Here is a 26,324-nt window from a genome sequence, read left to right as displayed (position 1 = left end):
GTTCATGCATCCATTCAAAAAACAGATTAAAAGGATGTAAGATGCAAACAGCTAATACTTAGTGAGTGCCTCTTAAGTGTTAGACTTTGTTTTAAGCACTTTACATGGGCTTCTTTAAAAGTCACAGCAAATTGTGAAGCAGCTAATAGTATTATCACTGCTTTACAGTTGAGTTAACAGGTTCAGAAAGAAGGAGCTTATCTCAATTTAGTGGATATTAAATGGCTGAACTGGGATTCAAGTCCAGATGATGTGGATGTCCTTGGGTGTTTCAGGTGTGCTAATCTGAGCTCTGCTGTTTTGAAAATCTAAGACACATACATGTGCACCTACACACATGCATGTGCGCGCACACACACACACACCCCCCCCATAACTGACTGACTTATCCTCCACTCATGTCTGGTGGAAAACAAAACTAATTCCTACATTAAGCTTTTCTTTTCATATACATATATATATATATATTATTGCACTTTAGGTTCTGGGGTACATATGCAGATCATGCAGGATTGTTGCATAGGTATGCACATGGCAATGTGCTTTGCTGCCTCCATCCTCCCATCACCTATATCTGGCATTTCTCCCCATGTTATCCCTCTCCAACCTCCCTAATCCCTGCTGTCCCTCCCCTATTCCCCTCCAACCGACCCCAGTGTGTGATGCTCCCCTCCTTGTGTCCACATGTTCTCATTGTTCAACACCCACCTATGAGTGAGAACATGTGGTGTTTGATTTTCTGTTCTTGTGTCAGTTTGCTGAGAATGATGGTTTCCAGATTCATCCATGTCCCTACAAAGGACACAAACTCATCATTTCTTACGGCTGTGTAGTACTCCATGGCGTATATGTGCCACATTTTCCCTGTCCAGTCTATCATCAATGGGCATTTGGGTTGGTTCCAGGTCTTTGCTATTGTAAATAGTGCCGCAGTGAACATACGTGTCCATGTGTCTTTATGATAGAATTATTTATAATCCTTTGGATTTAATGGGATTGCTGGGTCAAATGGAATTTCTATTTCTAGGTCCTTGAGGAATTGCCACCCTGTCTTCCACAATGGTTGAACTAATTTATACTCCCACCAACAGTGTAAAAGTGTTTTTATTTCTCCACATCCTCTCCAGCATCTGTTGTCTCCAGATTTTTTAATGATCACCATACTAACTGGTGTGAGATGGTACTTCAATGTGGTTTTGATTTGCATCTCTCTAATGACCAGTGATGTTGAGCATATTTTTATATGTTTGTTGACCTCATATATGTCTTCTTTTGAAAATGTCTGGTTCATGTCTGTCACCCTCTTTTGAATGGGTTTGTTGGTTTTTTTCTCATAAATCTGTTTTAGTTCTTTGTAGATTCTGGATATTAGCCCTTTGTCAGATGGGTAGATTGCAAAAGTTTTTTCCCATTCTGTTGGTTGCCAGTTCACTCTACTTATTGTTTCTTTTGCTGTACAGAAGCTCTGGAGTTTAAATACATCCCATTTGTCTATTTTGGCTTTTGTTGCCAATGCTTTTGGTGTTTTATTCATGAACTCCTTGCCTATGCCTATGTCCTGAATGGTTTTGTCTAGATTTTCTTCTAGGGTTTTTATGGTGCCAGGTCTTATGTTTAAGTCTTTAATCCATCTGGAGTTAATTTTAGTGTAAGGTGTCAGGAAGGGGTCCAGTTTCTGCTTTCTGCACATGGCTAGCTAGTTTTCCCAACACCATTTATTAAAAAGGGAATCCTTTCCCTTTTTCCCATTGCTTGTTTTTGTCAGGTTTGTCAAAGATCACATGGTTGTAGATGTGTGGCATTGCCTCTGAGGCCTCTGTTCTGTTCCAATGGTCCATATCTCTGTTTTGGTACCAGTACCATGCTGTTTTGATTACTGCAGCCTTGTAATATAGTTTGAAGACAGGTAGTGTGATGTCTCCAGCATTGTTCTTTTGCTTAGAATTGTCTTGGCTATTTGGGCTCTCTTTTGGTTCCTTATGAAGTTTAAGGTGGTTTTTTCTAGTTCTGTGAAAAAGGTTATAGGTACTTGATGGGGATAGTGTTGAATCTTTGGGCAGTATGGCCATTTTCACAATATCGATTTTTCCTAACCATGAGCATGGAATGTTTTTCCATCTATTTGTCTCCTCTCATATTTCCTTTAGCAGTGGTTTGTAGTTCTCCTTGAAGAGGTCCTTTACATCTTTTTGTAGTTGTATTCCTAGGTATTTTATTCTCTTTGTAGCAATTATGAATGGCAGTTTGTTCTTGATTTGGCTCTCTTTTAGTCTGTTATTGGTGTATAGGAATGCTTGTGATTTTTGCACATTGATTTTGTATCCTGAGACTTTGCTGAAGTTGCTTATCAATTTAAGGAGATTGTTTGAGACATTAAGGTTTTATTTGATGATTTTAGGGGCTTATGTTTCGCTTAGTCTTTTGCTTTGATTCCCACTTCCATTGAATTCTCTTTTTTACATCTTATCTCCAGTCTTCATCAACCTCACCATAGTATGTGGCCCCTTTTCCACTAAGTCCTTTCTCTCTCACCAAGGTGTTTCTGACTTAAGGCAGTATAATTGTAGATCAAAACAGGATGGGGGTAGGGCTCTAATTCTGCACGGCAAAATCATTTTCTCATATATCACAAAATAAATGTGTGTCCATAGAAAAGGGAAGGATGTAATTCAAGAGTAATAAAATGAAAAAGAAGTCATCTCCCCTTCACCTACTGTTGAATCTCAAGTGCTGTTTCACTGTTAATAATTTCAGGTAGCACAGAAATAAAATAAAAATTTAATGTTAGCCATTTCTTTTTTTAAAAAAATCTTTTAGCATTCCCCACTCCTGGAAATTTCCCCTGGGCCTCCTTGTTCTCCATCTTTGGATCTTTCCCCAGCTCTCTGGACACGCCTTTCCTTTTCTTCCATAAAGTAATCTGCTCTCTCTGTGCCTCACTCCTCAACCTTCTAGATCATACCCTGCAACCTGACTTTTTACCACCAAAATATCCAACCAGATGTTTACTAAACAAAAACCAATTGTGTCTCTAGAACTAATATGCTTTTAAATCTTAAACTCACAATCCATCCTGGTCCTTCTCCTTCCACATACCGACCTCCCCACTCTCCTCTGCCCAGCCCATGTCATAAGTAAGTAGAACATAGCTTCAGCCCTCAAGGAGCTTACAGTCTAGTAATGGGGTCAAGAAATCCCAGTGGAGCCTGCTAGGTGCAAAAAGAAGAGTGTGGATAAGGTGTAGTGGAGGAATAAAGAGAGAATGCTCTGATCCCCTTTTAACTTGGACTAAAAATGGTAATATAATGAGAAGTTTCTTCTGGGTCATATAAGCCTTTTATATGACAGAGCCTTGGTGGAGGACCTCTTGGTTGACAAGCACTCAATACGTGTTAGCAGTTATTATCTTCTCAACATGCTTGCATACAAGTATCACTCTTCATATGTTACAAATGAGAAAGCTGAAGAGGACAGGCTAAGAAATCTCTTCTGCTGGAGCCAGGATTGTCATCCAGGCTGGAATCTGACTTTACGCTCTTAGCCAGTATTTATGTGGCTCTCCTTTTCTAACACCATGTGGCTTTAGCCCTTGAATGCCCAGAGCTGTGCCAGCCTTCCTCCTCAGGTTTGGGGCCTCAAGTGACCCCTCTGCCGCACACTCTGCCCCTAAAGACAGTCCTTCAGCACCCTGCATCCTGAGAGGCAGGCGCTATGTTTTGTTTCCATCAATACTAAGTTGAACCATATGAAAATGCCAGTATTTGACCTTTTTATTTCAAAATAAATGGCAATTTCATATGATTCTACCCAATGCCAGACACCAGATGAATTATGGGTGACCCAGCTCCCTCAGCCCTGTTCGTCTCTGTGAACCAGGACTTCCAGATGATTTCACATTTCCCTGCTAGAGGATTTAGACTGAGAGATGAAGATGAGACAGAGTACCTTGATGCTTTTTTTTTTTTTTTCCAGTCAACCAGACCCAGTGACTCAGTGTGAAATAACTCAGTGAAGGCCCTCTCTCATTTTTGGTTCCTGGTGACCTCTAAAGCATAGCCATGTCATTGTAGAAAACCCATGAAATTCAGGTCTGCTTTCATCTCCATCCCCTTCTTTCAGTCCTGACACACATCATCCAGACCCAAAGATGGCATCACACTCTAAATTGTTTTTTACCAAGGCTTGAAGCTAGTGAGGTCAACACGAAAGACCAGGGTTTCCTGAGTGGTCAGGGATGATTGTTAGGGAAAATGAAACTTTCCCTGTGGAGGAACTTCCCACACATGAGCCACAAATTCTCATGTCCTGCTCTGGGACTGAGTTAAACTTCCCCAGAGTTGGTCAGACATTCCCCTGGCAGCCTCAAGGATGTTCTGCCTTGCAGCGTTTTCAGAAAGGGAGACCCATGCAGCACAGCCATGACCTACCTCCTGGGTGGGCATTCTGGGATGATTCCCAGAATCTTAATCCAAATTAACAGCTTGCTGTTTAACAGATCCTCTTTAACCTCCTGCCTTCTCACTTAGAAACCTATCTTCAAAACCTTGCCTTTGACTCCTTCCCTTCCGTAGTGATGCAATACAGTCCCTCCACCAAAGGAAATGGCCTTTATCTCCACTCTGGACTTCCCACCTCTCTGATCTTCCTGGGAACCTAACTTCATCAATTATTCCCTCTTCTCTGTATCTTCAGTCACTTCTTCTCCACCAACATCTTCTCGTGTTGATTGAAACATGTTCAAATCTTCTACCTCTTAAAACAAAAATTTGATCTCCTTTCCATTTTTATCAGCCATTTCCTCTCCTTTCTTTCTCCATCAGTCATCTTGAATAAGCTAATTATAGGTAATGTCTCCATTTCTTCACCTCGCATTCAATTTTTCGCCCGTAGTGAGCTGGCTTCTATCACTGCCTCTGTATTGAAACTGCCCTTGCCAGCCCAATAGAGTGACCTCTGTTGTTAAAATCAAAAGAACTTTCTTACCCTCATCTCACTTGATCCCTGCATAATAATTAGCATTGTTTGCCACACCCCTATTTTGGAAGGATACTTCCATTTATTTACAATATGCCAAACTGTTCTAGTTTCCTTTCACGTTTGCAGGCTCTTATCTTACCCATTCATTAAATGTTGGTTGACCTCAGTGTTCCAGCCTAGATTGTCTGCTTTTCTCACTCTGCCTTCTCTCCAAGGGTTAACTAAGCACCTCTGTGGCATCCTCAGCTGCCTCTATGGTATAAGTCCTATTATCACTGCATTTGAGATGTAGGATGTGTTTCCTGACCATCAATTCATACTACCAGCCATATGGAGGGCATCTGCTCATAACTGAGTCACATGCTTCACCCTCAACATGTCCAAGCCAAAGCCAGAATCTTTCCCACTCTACTCATCATGCTTCCTACATATGGTTACACTGTCTACTGGTTGCCCAAACCAGAAACCTGAGAAGAATGTTTGCCTCTTTTTTATTCCCTGTAACCAATCAGTCTTCAAGTCCTGTAATTTTGTCTCCTGAGTCCTGCTCAAATCCGTCTTTCTCCAAACACACCGTATCCTCAAGAACTGGATTTCACTCCTTCAGGCTTTTTTTAGTTTGTTCTTCACAATGGAACAAACATGATCTTTTCTTTCAATGGTTCTTCATTATGCTTGAGACAATGACTAACTCCTGAACTTGGCTAAGGCCATACATAATTGGTTAATTCTTATGTTCTGCATCTCTCACTATACTTGTTAGCCATCCTGAATTCCTCTAAGTGTTCTTACCTCTTAGGTTTTATGCACATCATTTCTCTCATCTCTCTAGCTCATTTTCTTGGAGGCATCCTTAGGGCTTAACTCAAAATACTTCTACTTGAAGCGTTTTCTTAGGACTCAAGTGTGATAAAGTGTTCTACCTACGTGACCCTGTAGCACTCCGTACTTACTTCTGTTTGAACATTTATCTCACTCTAGTTGGGGAGATGGACAAATAAAGAGTATGTGGGTTCTTGGGGAAAAGGGAGTGTGAGTAGGGTTTTTACTGCCCAGGCAATTGGCATAGTGCCCTTGCACACTCTAAGATGCTCATTAAACATCTGTTGAATGAATAAATTCACTAACAAAGAACTCAGAAAGCATTAGAGTTGATGTTTTCTTTTTCTTTCTACTTAGCTATTGACAGTGTAAGAAAAGGAACACTTTAATGTTCATGTAGGTTCAATTAATGTAACCTACAATAAGTACTTAAAGCATGTCTAATATTTCTCTTATTTCACTTAATACAACCTCCTGTGAGGTTGGGTTAAGCCTCAATCCTTATTTCATGCTCAGGTGAAAAGTGATTTTCTCAAGTGGGAATCAAAAGCCCTGGGTTAGCATTCTCACCCTAGGTCCAGGGCCCTTTCCATCTTGATTTGGCATCAATAAATAAATAAAAGCATCAATATGCTTTTATTCTTTTTAAAAAATTATTTATTATTTATTCATGCATTCATTCATTCATTTATTCATTTTTGAGACCAAGTCTTGCTCTGTAGCCCAGGCTGGAGTGCAGTGACACAATCCCACCTCACTGCAGCCTCTGCCTGATGGGCTTAAATGATTCTTCTGCCTCAGCCTTCAAAATAGTTGGAATTATAGGCATGCACCACCATGCCCAGATAATTTTTGTATTTTTAGTAGAGACTGAGTTTAGTAGAGATTAGGCTAATCTCAGACTCCTGACCTCAAGTAATCTGCCCACCTCAGCCTCCCAAAGTGTTGGAATTACAGGCGTGAGTCACTGCGTCTGGCCATTCTGTTTTTAGTCTGTACAACTCTGTCTTCCATTCATTCCTGTCCTAATGGCTATTTCACTGGCAAGAGTTCTTTTTCAAATTTGGGGAGATCTGATGGCCTGGAAGAGATGTGGTAGTTAAAAAAAAAATGTGAGGAAAGCTTACTCAGAAACCCTGTTCCAAAAACTTGGCCGCTTCAGTGGGTGCCTCTGGAGAGGAAGGATTTGATATCAAAGGTTGAAGAAGCCGTAGTTTGTAAACCTACATCAACGATTTGAGTGGAAATGGATGTATCAAACTGAAAATGTCATTAACCCTTTAGCATAGTATTTTATTCTTTTGTTCAGAAGATGGTTTGTGAGTGGAGTTATTCACAATAAGGGAACGACCCAGCACATAATGAGTGTCAACCATGGGCTAGGAACTGAACTTCCCCAAATTCTATGAAGTATTAATAGTTATTTTGGCTACATGAGAAAAATTATAGTTGAGCAAGTGTCTTAATCTATCCAGACTGCTATAACAAGGTACCATAGACCAGGTAGCTTATAAACAACAAAAATTTATTTCTTACAATTCTGTGGAGGCTTGGAAGTCCAAGATGAAGGCACTGGCAGATTTTGTGTCTGGTGAGGGCCTGCTTCCTCATAGACAGCTATGTTTATCACTCTAACCTCACATGGTAGAAGGGCCAAGGAGTCTCTGTTGGGCCTCTCTTCTGAAGTCACTGGTCCCACTCATGAAGGCTCCATCCATGTGACCTAATCACCTCCCAATGGCTCCACCTCCAAATAGCATCACCTTGGAGATTAGGTTTCATCATATGAATTTTGCAGGGATGCAAACATTCAGATCACAGCAGTAAGTCATCAAGATCACACAATTAGTAAGTGGCTAAGCTAGATTCAAAATCAGGGCTGTGTAGTTCCAGGGTGCTTCTCAACATGTGGCAGATGGAGGATTCCAGAATGGTACTGCCTGGGTTCACATTTGTTGTATGCCTTTACTAGGATGTGGGACTTCGGGAAGCCACTAATCTCTCCAGGCCTCAGTTCTGTTACCTAGTAAATATGAGTAATAGGACCTCTTCAGAGTTATAGCGAGGATTAAATAAGGTAGTATCTATAAAGTATATATATATATTTTTGGGCAGAATCTCACCTCTCTCACCAGGCTGGAGTTCAGTGGCATGATCTTGGCTCACTGTAATCTCTGTCTCTCAAGTTCAAGTGATTCTCCTGTCTCAGCCCCCTGAGCATCTGGGATTATAGGTGTATACCACCATGCCCAACTTATTTTGTACTTTTAGTAGAGATGGAGTTTTACCTCATTAGCCAAGCTGGTCTCAAATGCCTGGCCTCAGGTGATCTGCCCACCTTGGCCTCCCAAAGTGCTGCGATTACAGGCATGAGCCACCATGCCCAGCCTATAAAGTATATTCTTATACGTAGTAAGTGTGATATAAATTTAAATATCATCATTATCACTACCACCATCACCACCATTACCTTTGGGCTCTTTTTTTTGCCAATAATGCAGATTATTCTGGGCTATAAGATCAATGGGTACTCAGAGTATTGCTCTGGAAGACTTTGGCATTCTTTGGAATTTTGCAATGGGGCAAAGGTATTGGATATGTAAACTAAAAAGTATCTGAGTCAGGTCTCAATCCATTTAGAAGTTTATTTTTCCAAGGTTAAAGACATGACCAAAAAGAAATACAGAATCACAGAAATAGTCTGCAGCCTGTACTTTTCTCCAATGATGATTCTGAGGGATTCCATATTTAAAGTGGAAAAGCAGACTGGTGGGAAAAAAGGAAGAGTCTGGTCACATTACTGAATCCACATGTTGGCAGGGAAAAGAAGCTGGTAAGGAATAGACAATGATGTATTTGTCTTGTGCTCAGTAAATTGGCGGCGCTTTGCAGAAGATCAGGTGAACAAAGAGTAGTAGCTACCGGTGGAGATATTTAACTATTAGATTAGGAACAAAAGGAAAGGCAGTTTCTTGCATAATTCAACTTTCAGCTTATTTTTTTTTTTCATTTTGGCATAGTAAATTGGGGGTCTGGAGTTTACTTTCCTTTCACTGATATATGACTTTCATTCCAGGAGGGAATGAAAGTATAGTGGAGTAGCTCCAAACTAGACCGCAACCGTCTAACAGGCACATAGGTCAGCTAGTTAGTTGGGAGTTTCGACATGGAAGTTGTTGTGCTATAAATAGGGTTAATGTTTTCAGAGGGAGAGAGTAACTTAACTAGCCATATTTGGATGAGCTACCTAGAAGCTGCCACAAATGTGTTTGAATTGATTTGATATAATTTATAATATTAAAATCATACATTATAGATGAAATAATTTTTTGAGTTCTTATTAAATCTCTGGAAGCATGTAAGCACTTTATCTTATTTAATCTTCACAACAACCTTATTTTTCGGAGATTTTTATTATTTTCATTTTATAAATGAGGCAACTAAGGCTCACAAATGTCAAGTATGATCAGGGTTGTCCCACAGGTAAGGGACATAGCTAGCATTTGAATCCAAATCAGGCTGCCTCTAACGTCTATGCTTTTTCTTAGCTACTATCATGCATTCCTTCCTAAACCCACATACTGGGCTTCTTAGCAATCTATTCCAAGTGGCCGATTTTATGGATAACCTCCAAGACCCAGTCTTCATTCAGGTGTAGACCAGTCACCCTGAGGCAGATTCTCCAAAGCAGAAGAGGCGCAAAAGCATTCTCAGATGGAAAGATGCCCATGAGAGTTAAACTCCAGCTCTGAGCACATTTTTTCCTACATATTTTCTTTCTAGTTGAAATTAGAAAGACCACCAGCTTATACCTTGCAAACAACTGGCCTTGCAAGGGAGCCAGGCCAGACTTCCTAGTGGAGTGTCCTTTTTATTCTCCAATAAGAAATAGATTTGATAATAGCAACTAGAATTTATTTTGAGTCTTTGTTCCAAGAACAAATTGAGGTTTCTTCTCTGCCTGGAATGAATACTCTTTGAATTGAAAGCTAGAATGTCCTGGACCAAGACTGTCTCAGCAGCATCTTTTTTTTTTTTGAGACGGAGTTTCGCGCTTGTTACCCAGGCTGGAGTTCAATGGCGTAATCTTGGCTCACCGCAACCTCCGCCTCCTGGGTTCAGGCAATTCTCCTGCCTCAGCCTCCTGAGTAGCTGGGATTACAGGCACACGCCACCATGCCCAGCTAATTTTTTGTATTTTTAGTAGAGACGGGGTCTCACCATGTTGACCAGGATGGTCTCGATCTCTTGACCTTATGATCCACCCACCTCAGCCTCCCAAAGTGCTGGGATTACAGGCTTGAGCCACCACGCCCGGCCCTCAGCAGCATCTTTACGTCTACTCCTTCATTTTAAACATTTTAAAAACATTTTTTGTGGTTTTCCAGCATCCTTCCTTTTAAGACTTTGAATATCTGGTAAACATGGCCAAAAGGATTCTTCACACTGATTTGGCTTGAACTGATAGTTGAGAGGACAAAACCTACTCTTTCCGGGCACTGTATTTCTAAGAGAGAGGGTTATCAGCCATCATACTTTCAAGTCAAAACTTGCAACACAAGATTGGGAAAAAGATTTTCTTAATATTCCCTGGTTCCTGAAACACTCTGGAAGATTCAAATTTTTTAGGTTAGTAGAGCAAGATAAAGTATTTTTTTTTCAGGACATGCAGTCATAACACATAGTGTTCAATGAGAAAGTTATGACTGGATTTCTTATCTAACAGCTGTGTCTGTGTGTGAGGGAAGGGGGTGCAGGGAGAAAGGAAGAATTAGTTTCCATTCCTAGAAATGAATACATTTTCTACTATGAGAAAGTTCACAGGTGGTTAGTCTTTCCAATACTACTAATAAGTAAGATAAGCAGAGATAGTGTAGTGTCTTCAAAAACAGAACAGTTTAAATCAGGAGGGATTTCTGGACTCAGCTAGGTGTGTCTGGAGCCTGTGTACTAATTCTGATTTGGACACACTGTTTTTCTTTCATCCTTTCTTTCCTCCTCCTCCTCCTACTTTTCCCTTGCGACTGGTTATTGATGTTTACCATTTGCCAGACATTTTGCTAAGCACTTTACGTACATTAACTCACTGAATTTTCACACCGTCTATGAGAGAAGTATAAGCACCATCTCCAGGTGACAAGCAAGTCAAGCCTCATGAAGGTTAAGTAACTTGCCCCAGATCAGGCAGAGGCAAAAGGTAGAGCTGGAACTCAACCCTATGTCTCTCTGACTCTAGACCTTGACTTCTCAACTACCATATAATACTGCTTCCTCACTGAATCTTTTCTGTTCTTTGTCCCCAGGGACAGAATGAGAACTTCAGTCAATGTTGTAGGTGACTCATTTGGGGCTGGGATAGTCTATCACCTCTCCAAGTCTGAGCTGGATACCATTGACTCCCAGCATCGAGTGCATGAAGATATTGAAATGACCAAGACTCAATCCATTTATGATGACATGAAGAACCACAGGGAAAGCAACTCTAATCAGTGTGTCTATGCTGCACACAACTCTGTCATAGTAGATGAGTGCAAGGTACATTTCCCATTCATGGATATTGAGACCTGTATATAGTAGTGCATGCTCATTTCTTTAAAACAAACAAACAAAACCATAACGCCCTGCATGTATTATTGTCACATTTATTTTCCTAAAGAATCATGTAACCCAAGCTTCTGTGAGTCCCAGATCATCTAATTCTGTGTCTAACTTGGCAGGAAATCAACAGGTCTGACAGTGAAAGAGTCAATCAGTTGATTATTTTATCCATGTGGTGTACAACAACCATTCTGACTTCCCCATCCACCCCACTTGACTAATTTGACCAGTTACCTTGAATATTTTGCCCAAGAATTTGTGGTTTGTAGAGCTTTGCTGATTTTCAAATATTTGATTCCTCAGATGAAGCATCAAGAGAACTCCCAAGCATCATCTGATGAACCTAGGACAGATATTCCTCCTTTCTATATATCACATATTGGTCAAAAATGTGCCCACATAACTTTACACAACTATCTTTTTCTTAACTATTTTTGTGGGAAGGGTGAATTTTGACCTGAGAGTACCTTGCTCCAAAAGTGAGTAAACAATTTCAAGTAAAGAACAGCTATCCTTCAGGACAATTATCCAGAAATGTCATTTTAAAAACATTACATCTCATATACTGCCTGGCCGCGCCATCTTTCTGCAGCATGGATGTTCTGGGCTCTCCTCCAAGCTGTTGGGTGCTAATTCTTCAAGCCTGATGAGCTCTGTCTAGCCTTCATTGTAACTAATCTGACATTGTCAAAGTCAGAATGTCATGACCAGAGTAAAGCAAACTTGGAGAAACCCTGGCAGGTGAGCAGAATCAAGTCTAGGGGTTGGTTTGCTAAGATGATTTCACACAGCAGCTGAGGACAGTCTGAACCCACCCAGAGATCTCTGGTACCTTTTTGACTTCTGTTGACAAGGTCACATTTAATGACTAATTTCTTCCTATATTATTTCTGGGTCATTACAAATACATGTCATACCATGGCTCTTGCTGGGCAATGAAGGGTGTCACAGAAGCAATTCTGTTTGCTGGATTATAACATAGGTCCAGAATTCTAGTGAACTAGCACAGGCCTTTGCTTGTCCTCTCTATGTAGGATACATATGTGGGAGAACAAGGACTCTGATACAAATTAGGGAGGAAAGCTACCCATCAAGAGGCAATTGCATAAGTGTATTAATTGCCTCAGTGAAAATGATTCAAATTATTAGAAATTCAGATGTACCTAAAGGGCATAAACCATTCTCCTGGAAAGCTAGTGTTTCCCATATCTGAGTGAAGGGCTGGATTATTCCCCATCAAAATGTTAGTTTAAATCCGCAAGGGTCAGTAATCTTGTGAATGGCTCCATGTTCTACTATATTTAAGTACTTATTGTGTGCCTAGTAAGGTTTGGTTGAGTGCCCCTGTCTCCTTCCTGTAAGATCCTATATTTTGATTATTCATCAAGTATCTATTGAATGTCTATTATCTATAAAGCCATAAATTAGGCACTAGAGGACAAGAAAAAGAATGTACAGTGTTGTAATAGTGATAAGACTTGAACTCAAATTATTGCCATATGAGGAAAATTATGTATAACAAAAAAATCACAATTTTTAAAAATTTCATAATTATATTTGAGAAGAATCCTGGCAGTTAATTGTGTATGGTCCTTTTGGAGTTTCTCAAGAGGCTTCTTAATATTTTGTAGGACACTTTTTGAAAAAGGAGGTGTGTGGGCATGGAGATATCTTTAGATTTCAGACTTCCTGTATTTGTTTTTGAAGGACATCAAGCACAGCAGGATAAATTTGCTTCATTTTTTAAAGCAAAATATTTCAAGCCCTATAGGAAAATGTTTGTGAATTATCCACATTAGTAGAAAGTAAGGTCATTAGGAGTAAGGCTTTGTCCCCAGTTATACTACTGTGACCCAGCACCTAAAACAGTGTCTGGCATGTTGTAGGGGGCTCAATAAATATTGGTTGAATGTATCATTTTAGCATCTTTAGTCCTTGCTATATTTCAGATAATCTTTTTGCTGGACAGTTCCGTGGAGATAGTGACTCAGTCTCTATAGCTAGCCAGCTGACCACCTGCAAACTCATTGGTTAATTAGCATTTAGGTGGGCAATGGTCAAACTGAGCATATCTTGAAGATGATGAATATAGCTCTGTTGGTTTATCAACTATTTCAGCTGTTTACATTTTTAATGAAATGGTTGGGTTCAGCTCAGTGAAAGCTATTTGATCTCAGCCTTCGCTAGGTAAAGCAAGTTGATTCTTCTCACTCTAAATCAGTTAACTGTGTTGATGATGATGTGGGAAGGAGACACCCAGAGCCATGGAGATGAATTTACACCCTTTCTGAGGATATCTGGGTCACATCTATTTATTCCTTTGAACTTCCTTATGGTTAATTCTATTTCCCACTTTTTAAAAACTGAGATGTCAGTGCTTGCTGCCAATGCCTTCCTCTTTTTCTTTTCTATTACCCAAGTATTTGGAGCAGAGAGGAGTGGGATGGGCTAGGTTGGGGAATGGAGTCCTAGCTTTCTTTAGCCCAGCCAAGAAAGGAAATGACAGAAAAGCTGCTGTCCCAGATACATTTGAAACATAGGCCTCAGTATTTACAAACAAAAAAACAAAACAAAAACACCTCCCACCAAGTGCTGTCTGGCTCTTCCAAAGGCACCACACTATGATTGATAATTTTGTACCATTAGTGATGTGGTTCATCACTGAGAGCCAAATAGTCACATTCAAGGTCATAGTGAACAGGCAACTTTCTCCAGGCAGACATTCTGTCCCTGGCAGTCTTTCTTGACAGTTCACTGAAAGGGAAACAAATTTGCTGCAGCTCTGGTCAAAACTTTAACCATTTCAAACATTGTTGTGTCTTGTCGGTCTGTGTATTCAAACTCTTGCCTGGTAATAGTAGTTTGAAGTTACACAATACTTTTTCAAGTTTAATCAGAATAACCGCATGTGGAACAGTCATTGTTAATTGCATGGTCTGTTTTTCTGGAAAAAAAAAAATGGGGGCTAATGGGGATTGGATAAATGGTTTTATTTTCCTTTACTTGATTCGTTCAAGGGCACTTGGTTTTCTGTTCCTAGCATGTTGTATGTGGTCATGATGCATGCATTTCACTTCCACTTGGGTAAGAAGAAAGATTTCTTTCAAACATTGCTGTGTTTGTCATGTCTCCATATTCTAATGCTTTCATAAATCCAGTCTCTCCATTATGTGGAATATCAGTCGTGGGTTTAAGTTTGCACATGACGTTGAGGACAGTCAGACAGAAGGTAAGCTAGGAAAACTACTTAGACATGGAGGAGAAAACCTCCTATTCTGCATAAAGGTTCAGTTCACTTTGAGCCAGGGATGCATAATACAGATGGTCTGGTAATTACATATGATTATTAAATGGCTGCATTGAAGTCATTTAGATAAACATTGTCATTGATCTCAGACTTTTAATTCCCCCAACTTTTCTCTTTAATTTTTAAAGCTGGGATAGCTTATTTGGCACAGCTGAAACGTCATGATTTCTGATTTAAAAATAGGACACGTATGCCCATCTACCTGGTGCCATTGCAACTGAACCTTTCACATGCATGAGTAGAACTAGATGCCTAGTTCTGGATTTCTTCCTCTGTGGTTGTATGGAGTAGCACATGGGCACTATATTTTAAGGACTGTGTTATTGTGTGCTGGATCACTGGGTAGCTATCAAAAACATAGAAGTTGTTCCCCAAATTGCAAAGTAGCTTTAATACATTGATACTCCCAAGGCAAATATGGATTTTTAAAATTCTCAGATCACTGTTGAAACCCAAGACAGATTCAAATTCAATTTTGAAAGAACTCTGTTTAAAACTAATATTTCAGTCATGTAGTATAACCTTGGATTTGGTGCTTCTCCACATAACGCACAGGGCTTTTTTCTGGTTCATGGCCTGTAAGCTGGATGTTGATGATAATTATTTTCAGGTAACTCTGGCAGCCAATGGAAAGTCAGCCGACTGCAGTGTTGAGGAAGAACCTTGGAAACGTGAGAAATAAGGAGATGAGTCTCAGCAAATTCTTGAATAAACTCCCCAGCGTATCCTATGGTAAATGATGATATAAACAAGCTTTCTTTAAAAAGGAAAAAAATGCATCTATTTCTATGTTTATTTAATCTGTTAGCTGAGGCTTAGAGGAGCTCTTGTGAGTCAGTGATGACAGGCACGGTGCTGTGTCTTTGCCAAATAATGCTTTATAACCGTCTAATTTTCTCACTTGTATTATTATTTGAATGGATGCTGCTGGAGGAATCAGTTTGAATTGAAGACACGTTCTTGCCAGCTTCCCTGTTCTCCCAAGATGCAGAAATGTGGATGCTCTTTTCCCAGGGGACATGTGTAAAGCAGTGTGGTACACTCCAGGGACTTGGGATAATGAGCAAACACACAGTGTGTTATTCCTCAAAGTGTTCTCCATGCCTCGCCTTGTTACGCACAAGAGATTCTGTTAAAAAGCCTCTAGAAGTAACTCCCCTTAAAATGTCTGGTAGAGTTTAGACATAGGTTGATTAAAAGCAAACACCTGTCGTAGGGAATTTTGACAATTTATCTTCCATATACTCTTTAAGTAAAATGTTTCAGAGTATTTTTGAGGAAGCCATGCCCTTAAAGGCAGCTGATTAAAGAACCTACTATGTCTCTGCCTTACCCTATGTAATCTGTAAGAACAATGGTTTAAATTTCAAGGTATGTTTCATAATGCTCTCTAAATTTGATAATTGATTAGGAAGTATTTTATATGTAACCACTGTACATATTGACAAAATTAAGAGAGCACAGTCAACATAAAGTTTAACCAGAGTTAAATATTCAAATTTATTTATATTTGGTTTGCCTTCACCTGGTATAGTAAAATCAAGTGAGATTATTTGGTCTATGTTTTGCTTTGTTTAACCAAAAAGATTATTTTTTGAGTTTCTAATGAAAAAGACATTTTTAATCTGCAAATTATTTCAGTCATCATCTCATCATCCTGGGAAGCCTGATCATTTTACTGTCCTCACACATGGAAGACACTTGTGTTGGCTGTGCCTCTTTTAATGTCATCTCTTGATGAAACAAAAATACGTATTTATCTAATATGCAGAAAGGTTTTTGTTATCTTCTATCAAAGCACATAAAACCAGGTATAGAACACAGTTGGAAGCAGAGTCAGTCTTCCTCCTCCATCTTCTCAGTGGAAAGGAACAAAAAGCAAACATCTGTGCAAAGCCCTATAAATGTGACATTCCTGTGGCAGAGTCCAGGCAGCCTTGAACCATGATGTGGCAACAAAGGATGGCTCTGTACCACTTCGCAGATGGAACCTTGTTTAAGACTGTGAAGTTTTAGGGAATAAATAATGTAATTGGTGTAGCACAGTGCCTTTCATGCAGTAGGCAGCCAACAAATCCTTAATGATTGGTTATACAAGCTAAATTTTTAGTGTCCCTACTATCCTTTTTTATTGAATAGCGTACAGTATTTTCCTAAGGTTGCTGGGTTTGGGAGTAAGTTTGGGACTTAAATCATTGAGAAATAAAGCATATTTGACTCTAAGAAGTATGTAGAACCTTGTTTATAGGGAGAGAGTAGGGTGTATTATATGAGACCAGCAGAGGGATGCTGAGATATTCATGGTTTATAGAACCCAAATTCTCTGAGATGAGAGTGTTTATGGACCTCAAATACCGTTTCTTATCTATTCCTTGTGACTTCTCTCTTCCAAATCAGATACCTTTGAAACATACAAGAGACATGAGATTCCATGTGTCTTGTATGTTTGTCTCCTAAACCCTAGTTATTGTTGGATAAGGATCACTACTGAACAGTATTAGGCAACTTTTCATTTTTGCTTTTTAAGTGACATTGGTCTTTATTATCAGTAGACGGGCAGTTAACAGGATGATCAAGGGATATGCTCAAGTGTAGTAGCAGAAAATGTATTCTCTACAGCAAACGCTGTGGACCAAGGGGACAGTTCCCGGGTTTAGCTGTGAAACTGTTTAGGATTTTCTTTAAGTGGTGCTCCCAAGAGCTTTTTTATGGTAAGTTGGAGGCTCTAGGCAAAGTGTCTAGGAGCTCATTGTTTTTGCTGTGGAAGGCCAACTTTGGCATTTATACAGGGGCATGTTTCTCAAAGGAGTGGTCACAGGATTGTCTTCTCAAAACTCTGCTTGAAAACCTTTCCGGTGTGTTTTGTCTCCCACTTTTTCCTAGCTATCCTATTAGCATGTAAATATATCAGCAGACGTGTTTAGAGGAAACAAGGTACACAACTTCACAAAGCAAGTTTTTCTGGTTTGAGACTTACTGTATGCAGGAAGTCTCTAGAAAATTGCATTCATCTGGAAATTCAATAAGTCATATTAATAAACAGTTTCTTGAACTCAGGACTAGCCTGAAAATCCAAGATGTACGTAGAGTTGACATATGTCTATGTCCTCTGTTTTTTTCTTTTAGACCTCATTTATTTCTCCCATGCTATGCCCATTTGGGATTTTCTTTGCCCAGCATATGTGCCATAAACAGAACAAATGGATCCAGGGTATACCTCTAATAACCTTTATCTAAATAGAATACATTTAACCTGTCAATTATATGTATAGATTTTTTTCTAATTTGTTCAACATAGATGTGAATGCTTGTAATAGTCCATTACTGTTTGATAATGCATAAATGTTATATTTATATACAGTTACAGCAGGCCAGAAACATACTTACACTGCATCCTGTAAGGTCTGTAAATCAGGGCTTTGGCAATGCCATTTTGTTATAGACTCATTCACTTTTTTTAGAAGTCAGGATCATTTCAAGAGAAAGCCAACTAAATAGACTTTAATCCTTCTCTTTCTCATACTTGTCTTTTGAGAAACCCAAGTGGAATCATCACCTAATTCTTTACTGAAATTCAATGAATCAAATCCAACCAGTGAGAAGAATAGCTTACCTTGCAGGGTAATGCTTTACCTTAGATCTTCGGGGACATGCTTCCCATACAGAGAGCATCAGAAAATCAGGGCAACCATCTAGATCCCACAGATCTTCAACATAGGACTCTAGGTGATGAGATCTGAAATACATAGCTATCAGATTCAGTTTTTACTTCCTACTGAGGATAGACACACAACCTGTGATTTTGCTGCCTGCAGACATTACTGTACCCTGTAAAAGACAAATAGTTCTTTCTCCTCTCGAACCACTAGTCAGCCTGGATATTCGTGAAAGCTGAAAGAAGGGGTGCCAAAAAATGCCTAGATCCTGGATTTAGACTCAAGGAATATGAGAAAGGCTTAGGGAAAATTCAAATCATGGGGAGATTCCTAATAGGTGATGGCAGGCATCCCAATGACCTGTTGATTAGAGAATCTCTGGTCATTTCCACGTGTGCATGGAGAAATGTGTCATTTGCAAATGTATCTAGTCAAGAAGATCTTTTGGAGTAAAGTGTTTGGGAATCTCATTTACTGTGTTTTCCAAAGGAAACCCAGTTCTGCCATGTTTTTGCAAATACTACACATCCCTTTGCTCTCAACAACAAAAGTTATGTTATAGTTTTTTACTTTTTCAGAATCAAAATTTCAGCTACCTGTGCAATATTCATGGAATGCAGCAATAAATCCAAGTAGGTATATCCACGCTCAGAGAGAATTCTCCATAGTTCCGACTCTTGAAAAACAAGTCTCATCAGCTCTCAACTGGTTTGATGATAAAAGTGCACAGCAGTTATACCCCAGTAGAAGTGGTTCTTCTCACTTAGCTGCTCACTAACTTTAGGGCTATCCAGTTGTCTGAGCTGCTGGTTTGCTTTACTTACTCTGTAACCAAACTCATTCCACACCAAGAGAAAGGACCAAATGAAATTTTCAGTTATTGTCATACTTGCTCTTCGAATAAGAATGCTAGAGTCGGCCGGGAGTGATGGCTCACGCCTGTAATCCCAGCACTTTGGGAGGCCGAGGCGGGTGGATCATGAGGTCAAGAGATCGAGACCATCCTGGTCAACATGGTGAAACCCCGTTCCTACTAAAAATACAAAAAATTATCTGGGCATGGTGGCATGTGCCTGTAATCCCAGCTATTCAGGAGGCTGAGGCAGGAGAATTGCCTGAACCCAGGAGGTGGAGGTTGCGGTGAGCCCAGATCACACCATTGAACTCCAGCCTGGGTAACAAGAGTGAAACTCTGTCAAAAAAAAAAAAAAAAAAAAAAAGAATGCTAGAGTCTGGGTGCATAAGAAGACTAAGTTAAAAGCAAACAGCCTGAAAGAATTCTGGAGTGAGAGTTTTGTAATTGTCAAAGAAGATAAATGGTCCCAGTATCTGTAGTAATTTCTGGTTAAGCCTAGAAGGATCACTGAGTGCCAATCCAGGCAGGTGGCACTAGAGGCAGACTGTTGTGCAAGCATAGAGTGAGTTTCCAGCTGCTCATGAAACATTTGCTTATGATTTTCCCTAAAAGAAAACCGAATTTTCTACTTCTCCTCCTCCTTTCCTATCATTCCACTTATTGTTGCTACTTTACCACCAGTCAGCTTAGTAACCATCACACAGTTAGTGAGAGGCTTGGTTTTAGAATAGATAAGAGACTTTTGATTAAACAGTATCCAACTTCATAGCATAACACAGCTAATTCAGGCAATGATACAGAGATGGTAAGAAACAACATGGTTTGGTAGAGGGAACATTTGATTTAGACTCTGCCCATTTTTAGCTGTGTGACTTACACAAGTCACTTTATGTCCAAGCCTCATTTTCTCCCATATGAAAAGTGAAGGGGTTTGATTAAGTGATTAAAATCCCTTTCCAGCCCTGTGAGCCCAATGCTTTATGATCTTGGCTTTGTTTCCTTCTTAAGAGGCTTCCTACTATAAAATGTGACCTATTTACATTTTAAGTAGAAGAAGCCCACAACAATGAATAATCAATTTAGATTTTTCTCATCCCCTTTGGGAGAAATTAAATTCAAGCCTCATTCATTTGATGTTTTACAACAAGCTTGGAAGATAGCCATGTTCATTCACAGTTTGATGCTTTGAGACACCAATAAATATTTTTTAATAAAAGTTTCCTTTACCTAAACTCATCTTCCTAATAGAAGTAGTGATTTGGCTCAGGGAAAAATGCTTCCAGGGTCACCATGAGAGGACTGGATGAACCTATAGCCTCACTCAAGCTGTCGTATCATTCCTGCTGTAGCAACAGAGCCCACTCTGAATACCCAAAACACATTTTTCTCCAACAGTCCTAACTGCCAAGCCAGTATGGGGATTTGAGAGCCTTTGGCAAATAACCTTGAACACTTATGAAATTTGGTGCAAGACTTACACAATCACAACTGTTTGTAAATATCTTCCCTTCTCTGCCAGTATGTAGATATGCACATCCATTCATAAGTAAGCCCAGATTCATTTTCACATTTCCCTCTTGGTTTGTTTTTATCCTGGGCATCACATTGCAGGACGAGACACTCTTAGAAGAATGGAATTTTCTGACTATCATTGCCCTCTTCAAGGTCTGATGAGTTTCGAGGGTGAGTGGGATACAATGCATGCTCTACAAGCTGCATGCCTCCAGCCATGATCTTTAAACAACCTCTTGCACTTTCCGGGACTGCTGCAATGGGCCATGGCTGGCACCTTTGCTCTCTGCCCAAATTTCTGCTAAGTAGACAAGAGTTGGTATTTATTGTGTTGTGAACTCCTTTATTGCTAGAGAAGACTTTAGCTCTTCAGTATTTGCAGGGGCAAGATGTAAAGCTAGGACTAAAAGAATTGGGTTTTGTTTGTTGGCTGTTTTTTTTCCGTTAGTGCAAAAAAACTTGATGCAAAGACAGCAAGATGAGCATAATATCTTCACTGACCCAGATAAGAACCTGTAGAAAGTGAGAGATGCCCCTAAGCCCCCATTTCATTTATCCTAAACCATATCAGTTTTCTATGTCCAGCCTTGCTTCACTTTCCAACCTCCAGGCCAAATATTCGTTTTGCTATTTTACAAAGTCCTTCTGGTTTTTACACAGGGCCCTTTTGTGCTGAGAATAAAACCTGCTGTTGGAACAGACCTCACTGCTTTGTAGAGTCAGCAGTTGACCTAGAGAATGGGTAGCAACAGGTCCTCAGTTCCTCTGGAGACACCCCCAATCCTTAGGTGAGTGTTAGAACCAGACAACTGACTGTTACCCTTGTCATCATCTCCTGTGGAGGTGGAGATGATGCAGGCAGAGCCTCACTCCCTCTGGGGCATTATTTCTTCTCATGGCAACCATTTTGCCTGCCTGGAAACAGCCTGTTGCCTTTGGTGGGGGGGCAAATACACACACTAGCCAAGGAAGTTGGTCCAGCACATCTCTGAGGTTTCTCCCCCGCGGACTCATGGAGCAAATTCCCTGAGATACATGATCAGAAAGTTGGCTGTCTGGTGGTTTGATACTCCATGAGAGTTACTTCCCTTATAGAAACTCATTCTTGGGCATCTACATTTTTCTACAAATCACCTTAACTCCCTCCCTTCGTCCTTCTCTTGGAAAAACCTCAGCATTGCATCTCCATGTTGCACAACACAGATCAGATTATCTGGTCACTATAGAGATTTGTATATAAAAAAACTACTTTTTTGAGGATTTTTATATATTGTTTTTCTATTTGTTTTCTACAGCTTGAGGAGAGAGCTGGCAAACTGTGAATCTAACTTGATCTTGTTGCCAGCAGATATATTTTGGCTTCCTGGTAAGAGTCTGTGTTACCAGGGGTAACATATTGCCCTCTGATCAGTATTGCACCCTAAAACCACAAATTCCTCCAGCCCAGTCTTACATTTTTTTAAACAAATCCCCTAGCTTGTTTGCTATTATTTATAAAGAGCATTAGAAAATGTATTTATAGACCTGGATATTATATGTTTAATATTAATTTATCCTTTAATACTGTTATAGGTTTGTAACTATTCATCAGAAATTATGAAGAACTCAGTGTAGACTGAACTAATCTATTTAGTATCTGTAATTTTGCAGACATATTTTCTTATGGTATTTTCTATATAACCGGACATGTAGAATGATAACTAGAGCACAAGAAGTTTCTTCAGCAATTTAGAGCTATCAATTCTTTCCTGACTGTGTAGTCACATTTGACAAATTTAAGAACCCAGTCCTTAGTGATGCAATGAACAAAACGAACCATTAAGAACAAGGAATTGCTTAAAACCCTTAGCTGGTTAGGATACGCATCTAAACACTTCATCTTCTTAACTAAAGGAATGGTGCTGATTTTTAAAATTTTTGACACCAGGCCTTGTTTTTCCAGCGGAGCATTCTAACTTTGCTTTTCTCTAAGACTATCAAAGACAACGTGTTAATAGTAGGATCATTTCTAGATCAGAATGTTTCATACCTTTCTAAATGTTTATGTGAAAATTGGCTTAGGAAAACTTTGAATAGCAGAGACTGAGGATCAGTGCTCAAGATGAAATCAGGACAGATTTGTTGCAGTTAATTCTTGCCTAGAAAATTGGTAGTAAATGTCACATTGTTATGTGAATTGAGCACACATTGTTAAAGAAAGTTTAAAAATTCTTTAGAACCAGCTATGAGGCAATACTGTATCACTGGGGGCTGGAAATGGGGGCTTAGAATCATATTGAAATTGTTTAGAAGCAGCCCAGGTAGTTTCTGTTCTCACGTGAATAACAGACTATGTAACTTCCCCGAAAGTTAAAACAATAGCCACTGCAAAGACGAGGTCCTTCCGCCAAATATACTTTCTGAGATGGTGGTAGGGCTAGTATTTTTATCATGGCTCAAAAAGTAGTCAGTTACATAGAAAGCATATTGGTATGTATTTGAACCTGCTCTTCATTAAACAAGCAGATTAGATGTACCCTCAACTGGCAATAATTGTATCTATTTTCAAGTACAGCTAGCTGTCAAAGCATGAAGCTCTTGTGTGTACACACTGACACTTGGTTCACGCATGAAGAACAGTGCCTATGCACTTTGTGTAGCTATAATGTAGGGATCTAGGTGTAATTTCAGTGAAATGGTGTATAGATGTATTGTAATTTAATGTATATGTTATTTTTTGGCTATTCATCTAAATGCAGTAGACATGTTGATCGGTGATCTGCAAACCTTTCTTTTCCTACTTAGATAACTAGCCGTGAAGCATTTCTCCCCCTTCTCAGTGTGGTTTGGGGATATATATGAGTGAAGAATTTATCTATAAATCCTTTGTACTGATGATTGTTTGAAAGTCTGTGTGTGTCCAGCACCTTTGTAAATACACAATTCAGAGCAGGGATGGGCTGGGTGTATGTCCTGGTTCTTAGTGAAAGGTCATCTCATGTCTATATAATACCTGGTGAATGCAACTGTAGAACTTTTGATTACCTAGGCTTAAGTAGGTTTAGAATGAGAACATTCATCTACAGTCCTCCTTTGCTTGGTGGATTGGGCTTAGAGAGACAAAAAGTTAGTCTGCCCCTGTTCATATTAGCATCATGTCTTTAGAGAAAGGTCGGCCTCTCTGGTTGCCAAATACTCATCATGATGCTCATGACTGAAAAGTTCTGAAGAGCCTTGTCTCCCTTGGCTTTTTGAGTCAGGGTACAGGAAAAACATTTGCTGACTAACTAACTGCAAATAGACATGCAGGTGAAACCCCACAGAAGCACAGTTCTGGCTGTGAACTTCACAGTTGTCTGCAAAAACGTAGAGCACTAGAAGCACAGGAATAGTCAGTGTACAGCTTAGGGGGTTGTAGAGGGGTAACCGATGAAGCACAGGTCCCACGTTTGTGAGGGAGTATGACCTCCTCTACCTAATATGTTCTGTGTGCATGTTTTGAATGACCGAAGATGGGATTAACTAATGCAAATATACACTTGCCTATTAAAGCACATGTTCTCATATTCTGTGTAATTATCACTAAAAACAATGCTGTGAGATCTATAGTTCCTATAACCCCTTTCTTCTCCCCCAGGAAGAGAAGAAATAGCCATGTGCTATAGGGAACTCCTAGTGCCCTACTCTTTTCACAAGAAGGGTAAAGCCTATGATGTCACCAGGGGGGCACGAAGCACATTAATTTGCAGTGGCTTTTTCATATGAAGATATACGGTGGACAGGCTAATTTTTCCTTGAAAATGTGGCTTCTTCAACTCTTTTCAAATTTAATATGGAATACCCACTGAAAGAAAACTGGGCTTTATGCAGGATTCTCTTTGAAAATTCTTGTATGTCCAGAACGAAAGATAAAAATAATTGTATTCCTCACATTCATGATCCCCATTGGTCTGAAGTCACGTAGCACAGAGCATCTATAGCACATAGTGTTCAAAGACTAATGAATGCAAACAGGTAAAATCTTCAACTAATTTTTGAATTGTTTCTCATATATGGTACTAGAAAATGCCTTGTTGATGAAGCACATTTTGGGTAGTTGAGGTCTTTTGTTTTCGCCTTTAGCTTTCTAAGCTTTCTTACAATGTGGACTGATTACTGTAACATTTCATGTGTAAAATAACTGGATATTCTTTATATACTGGAAATAACCTGTGAATCCAATATTTCACTAAGTGTTTTAACTTCTGTGTATATATCTCTCATCAATAAATGTGGATTCCAATTTCTTTGGTTGTTGCCTCTTCTTTAATTCCCATTTTAGACTAATTGTTGGTTATGTAGTAGTGTTTCTTTTGTGGAAACATATGAATTGATGGCTACAATGTTAAAATGAATATTTTCTAGGAAGCCTGAATATATACTGGAGTTATGTCTTGTGATCTCAAGTTAGTGAGTTGGACTAAATGCTGTATAATCAATGAATCAGCCAGTATGGGGTAGCCCCCAAAGCTCAGGGCCTTAAAACAACCAAAGTATATTTCTTATTCATGTGATATGTCCATTACCAGTTGGCTGGGAGACTGCTCTGTGCTATCCTCACTCAGGATGTATGAGGAAGATTCCATCTCCCTGCTGCTGCAGCTGCCAGTGCAGGAAGAGGAACGTGTCAAATCTTACGTGGATTCTTACAGCTTCCCCTGAATGTATGTACCTCACTTCTGCTCATATTTTAAGGGCCAAAGCAATTCACAAGCTCCATCTAACTTCAAGAAAGGAAGGAAGTGCAACTTCAACAGATTTACAGGAAGAAAATTAGAAATAGTTGGTGAATAGCTCTAATGACTATCAGGCCATGGAAATCTTTTAAATCATTCATAAAGGATAGTATACAAACATTTCATTTCTCAACAAGTTCAACATAGCAAGTTTTCCCCTCAGTATTGGAAGGATGACCATGGAAGTAAGGGGCAAGCGTTAGGTGGTGATGCTGTAGAAATAAAATGCATGCTCTTCAACAGCAGGATCGCACTCAGTATGGTGGAGTTCTAATGCACTGAAAGGTGCAGGTCCAGCAACAGAGACCCACAGAGAGGGTGGCAGACTCTTGGGCCACACTCTAGGGCACCCACAGTAGAGGGACTGGATTAATTGACTTGTTCTATCTCATTCTATTTTGGGGGGGGAAAGGAGGCAAATACTTGATTTTAAGTAAAATACATAAATGTGATACACCACAATTCTTTTCACCACTGTCAGTAATTTAATAAAATATTGAAAATGGACACTTCATTTGAAAAGACACATTTTCTTCTTCCCTTAGAGCCAGGTCTACATCCCATCCACATTCAAAATGTTATTAAAATCATAATTGCAGAAAATATGCTCACTAGTAAATCTCTGAGCCACCATTTTATTTTAAGATAGCAAAAAGCCACAAATTAGAGTTAAGTTAAACTTCTTAATGCTTTAGTATGTACACTGTTAGGTCCAAATCAGCCACTCCCACTCCTGCCAAAGGCAACATAACCAGAGAGAGACTTGGCTTTGCTTGCTCAAGGAGTATGCTTTCCCTGTTCTTCTGGATCAGAGGTGTTTAATCCATCCCTTGTGAGGGCCA

The 26,324-nt window shown here is 39.6% G+C and overlaps 1 protein-coding gene across 11 annotated transcripts in view; it reads left to right on the top strand.

Moving 5' to 3' along the window:
- Positions 1 to 24,993, top strand: part of SLC1A2 (solute carrier family 1 member 2) — a 165,560-nt gene extending 140,567 nt beyond the window's left edge. For all 11 annotated transcript variants that reach the window (XM_035262358.3, XM_078340843.1, XM_078340846.1 and 8 more), the window contains 2 exons: positions 11,103 to 11,334; positions 15,315 to 24,993. In XM_035262358.3, coding sequence (XP_035118249.2) covers positions 11,103 to 11,334; positions 15,315 to 15,386 — 304 coding nt within the window. In that variant the 3' untranslated portion in view covers positions 15,387 to 24,993. The remainder of the gene's footprint in view (positions 1 to 11,102; positions 11,335 to 15,314) is intronic.
- Positions 24,994 to 26,324: the final 1,331 nt, after the last annotated feature.

This window comes from Callithrix jacchus, chromosome 10 (genome assembly GCF_049354715.1).
Source record: "Callithrix jacchus isolate 240 chromosome 10, calJac240_pri, whole genome shotgun sequence".
NCBI lineage: Eukaryota > Metazoa > Chordata > Mammalia > Primates > Cebidae > Callithrix > Callithrix jacchus.
The sequence above is the reverse complement of the archived record's forward strand: the minus strand, read 5'-3'. Positions and strand labels throughout refer to the sequence as shown.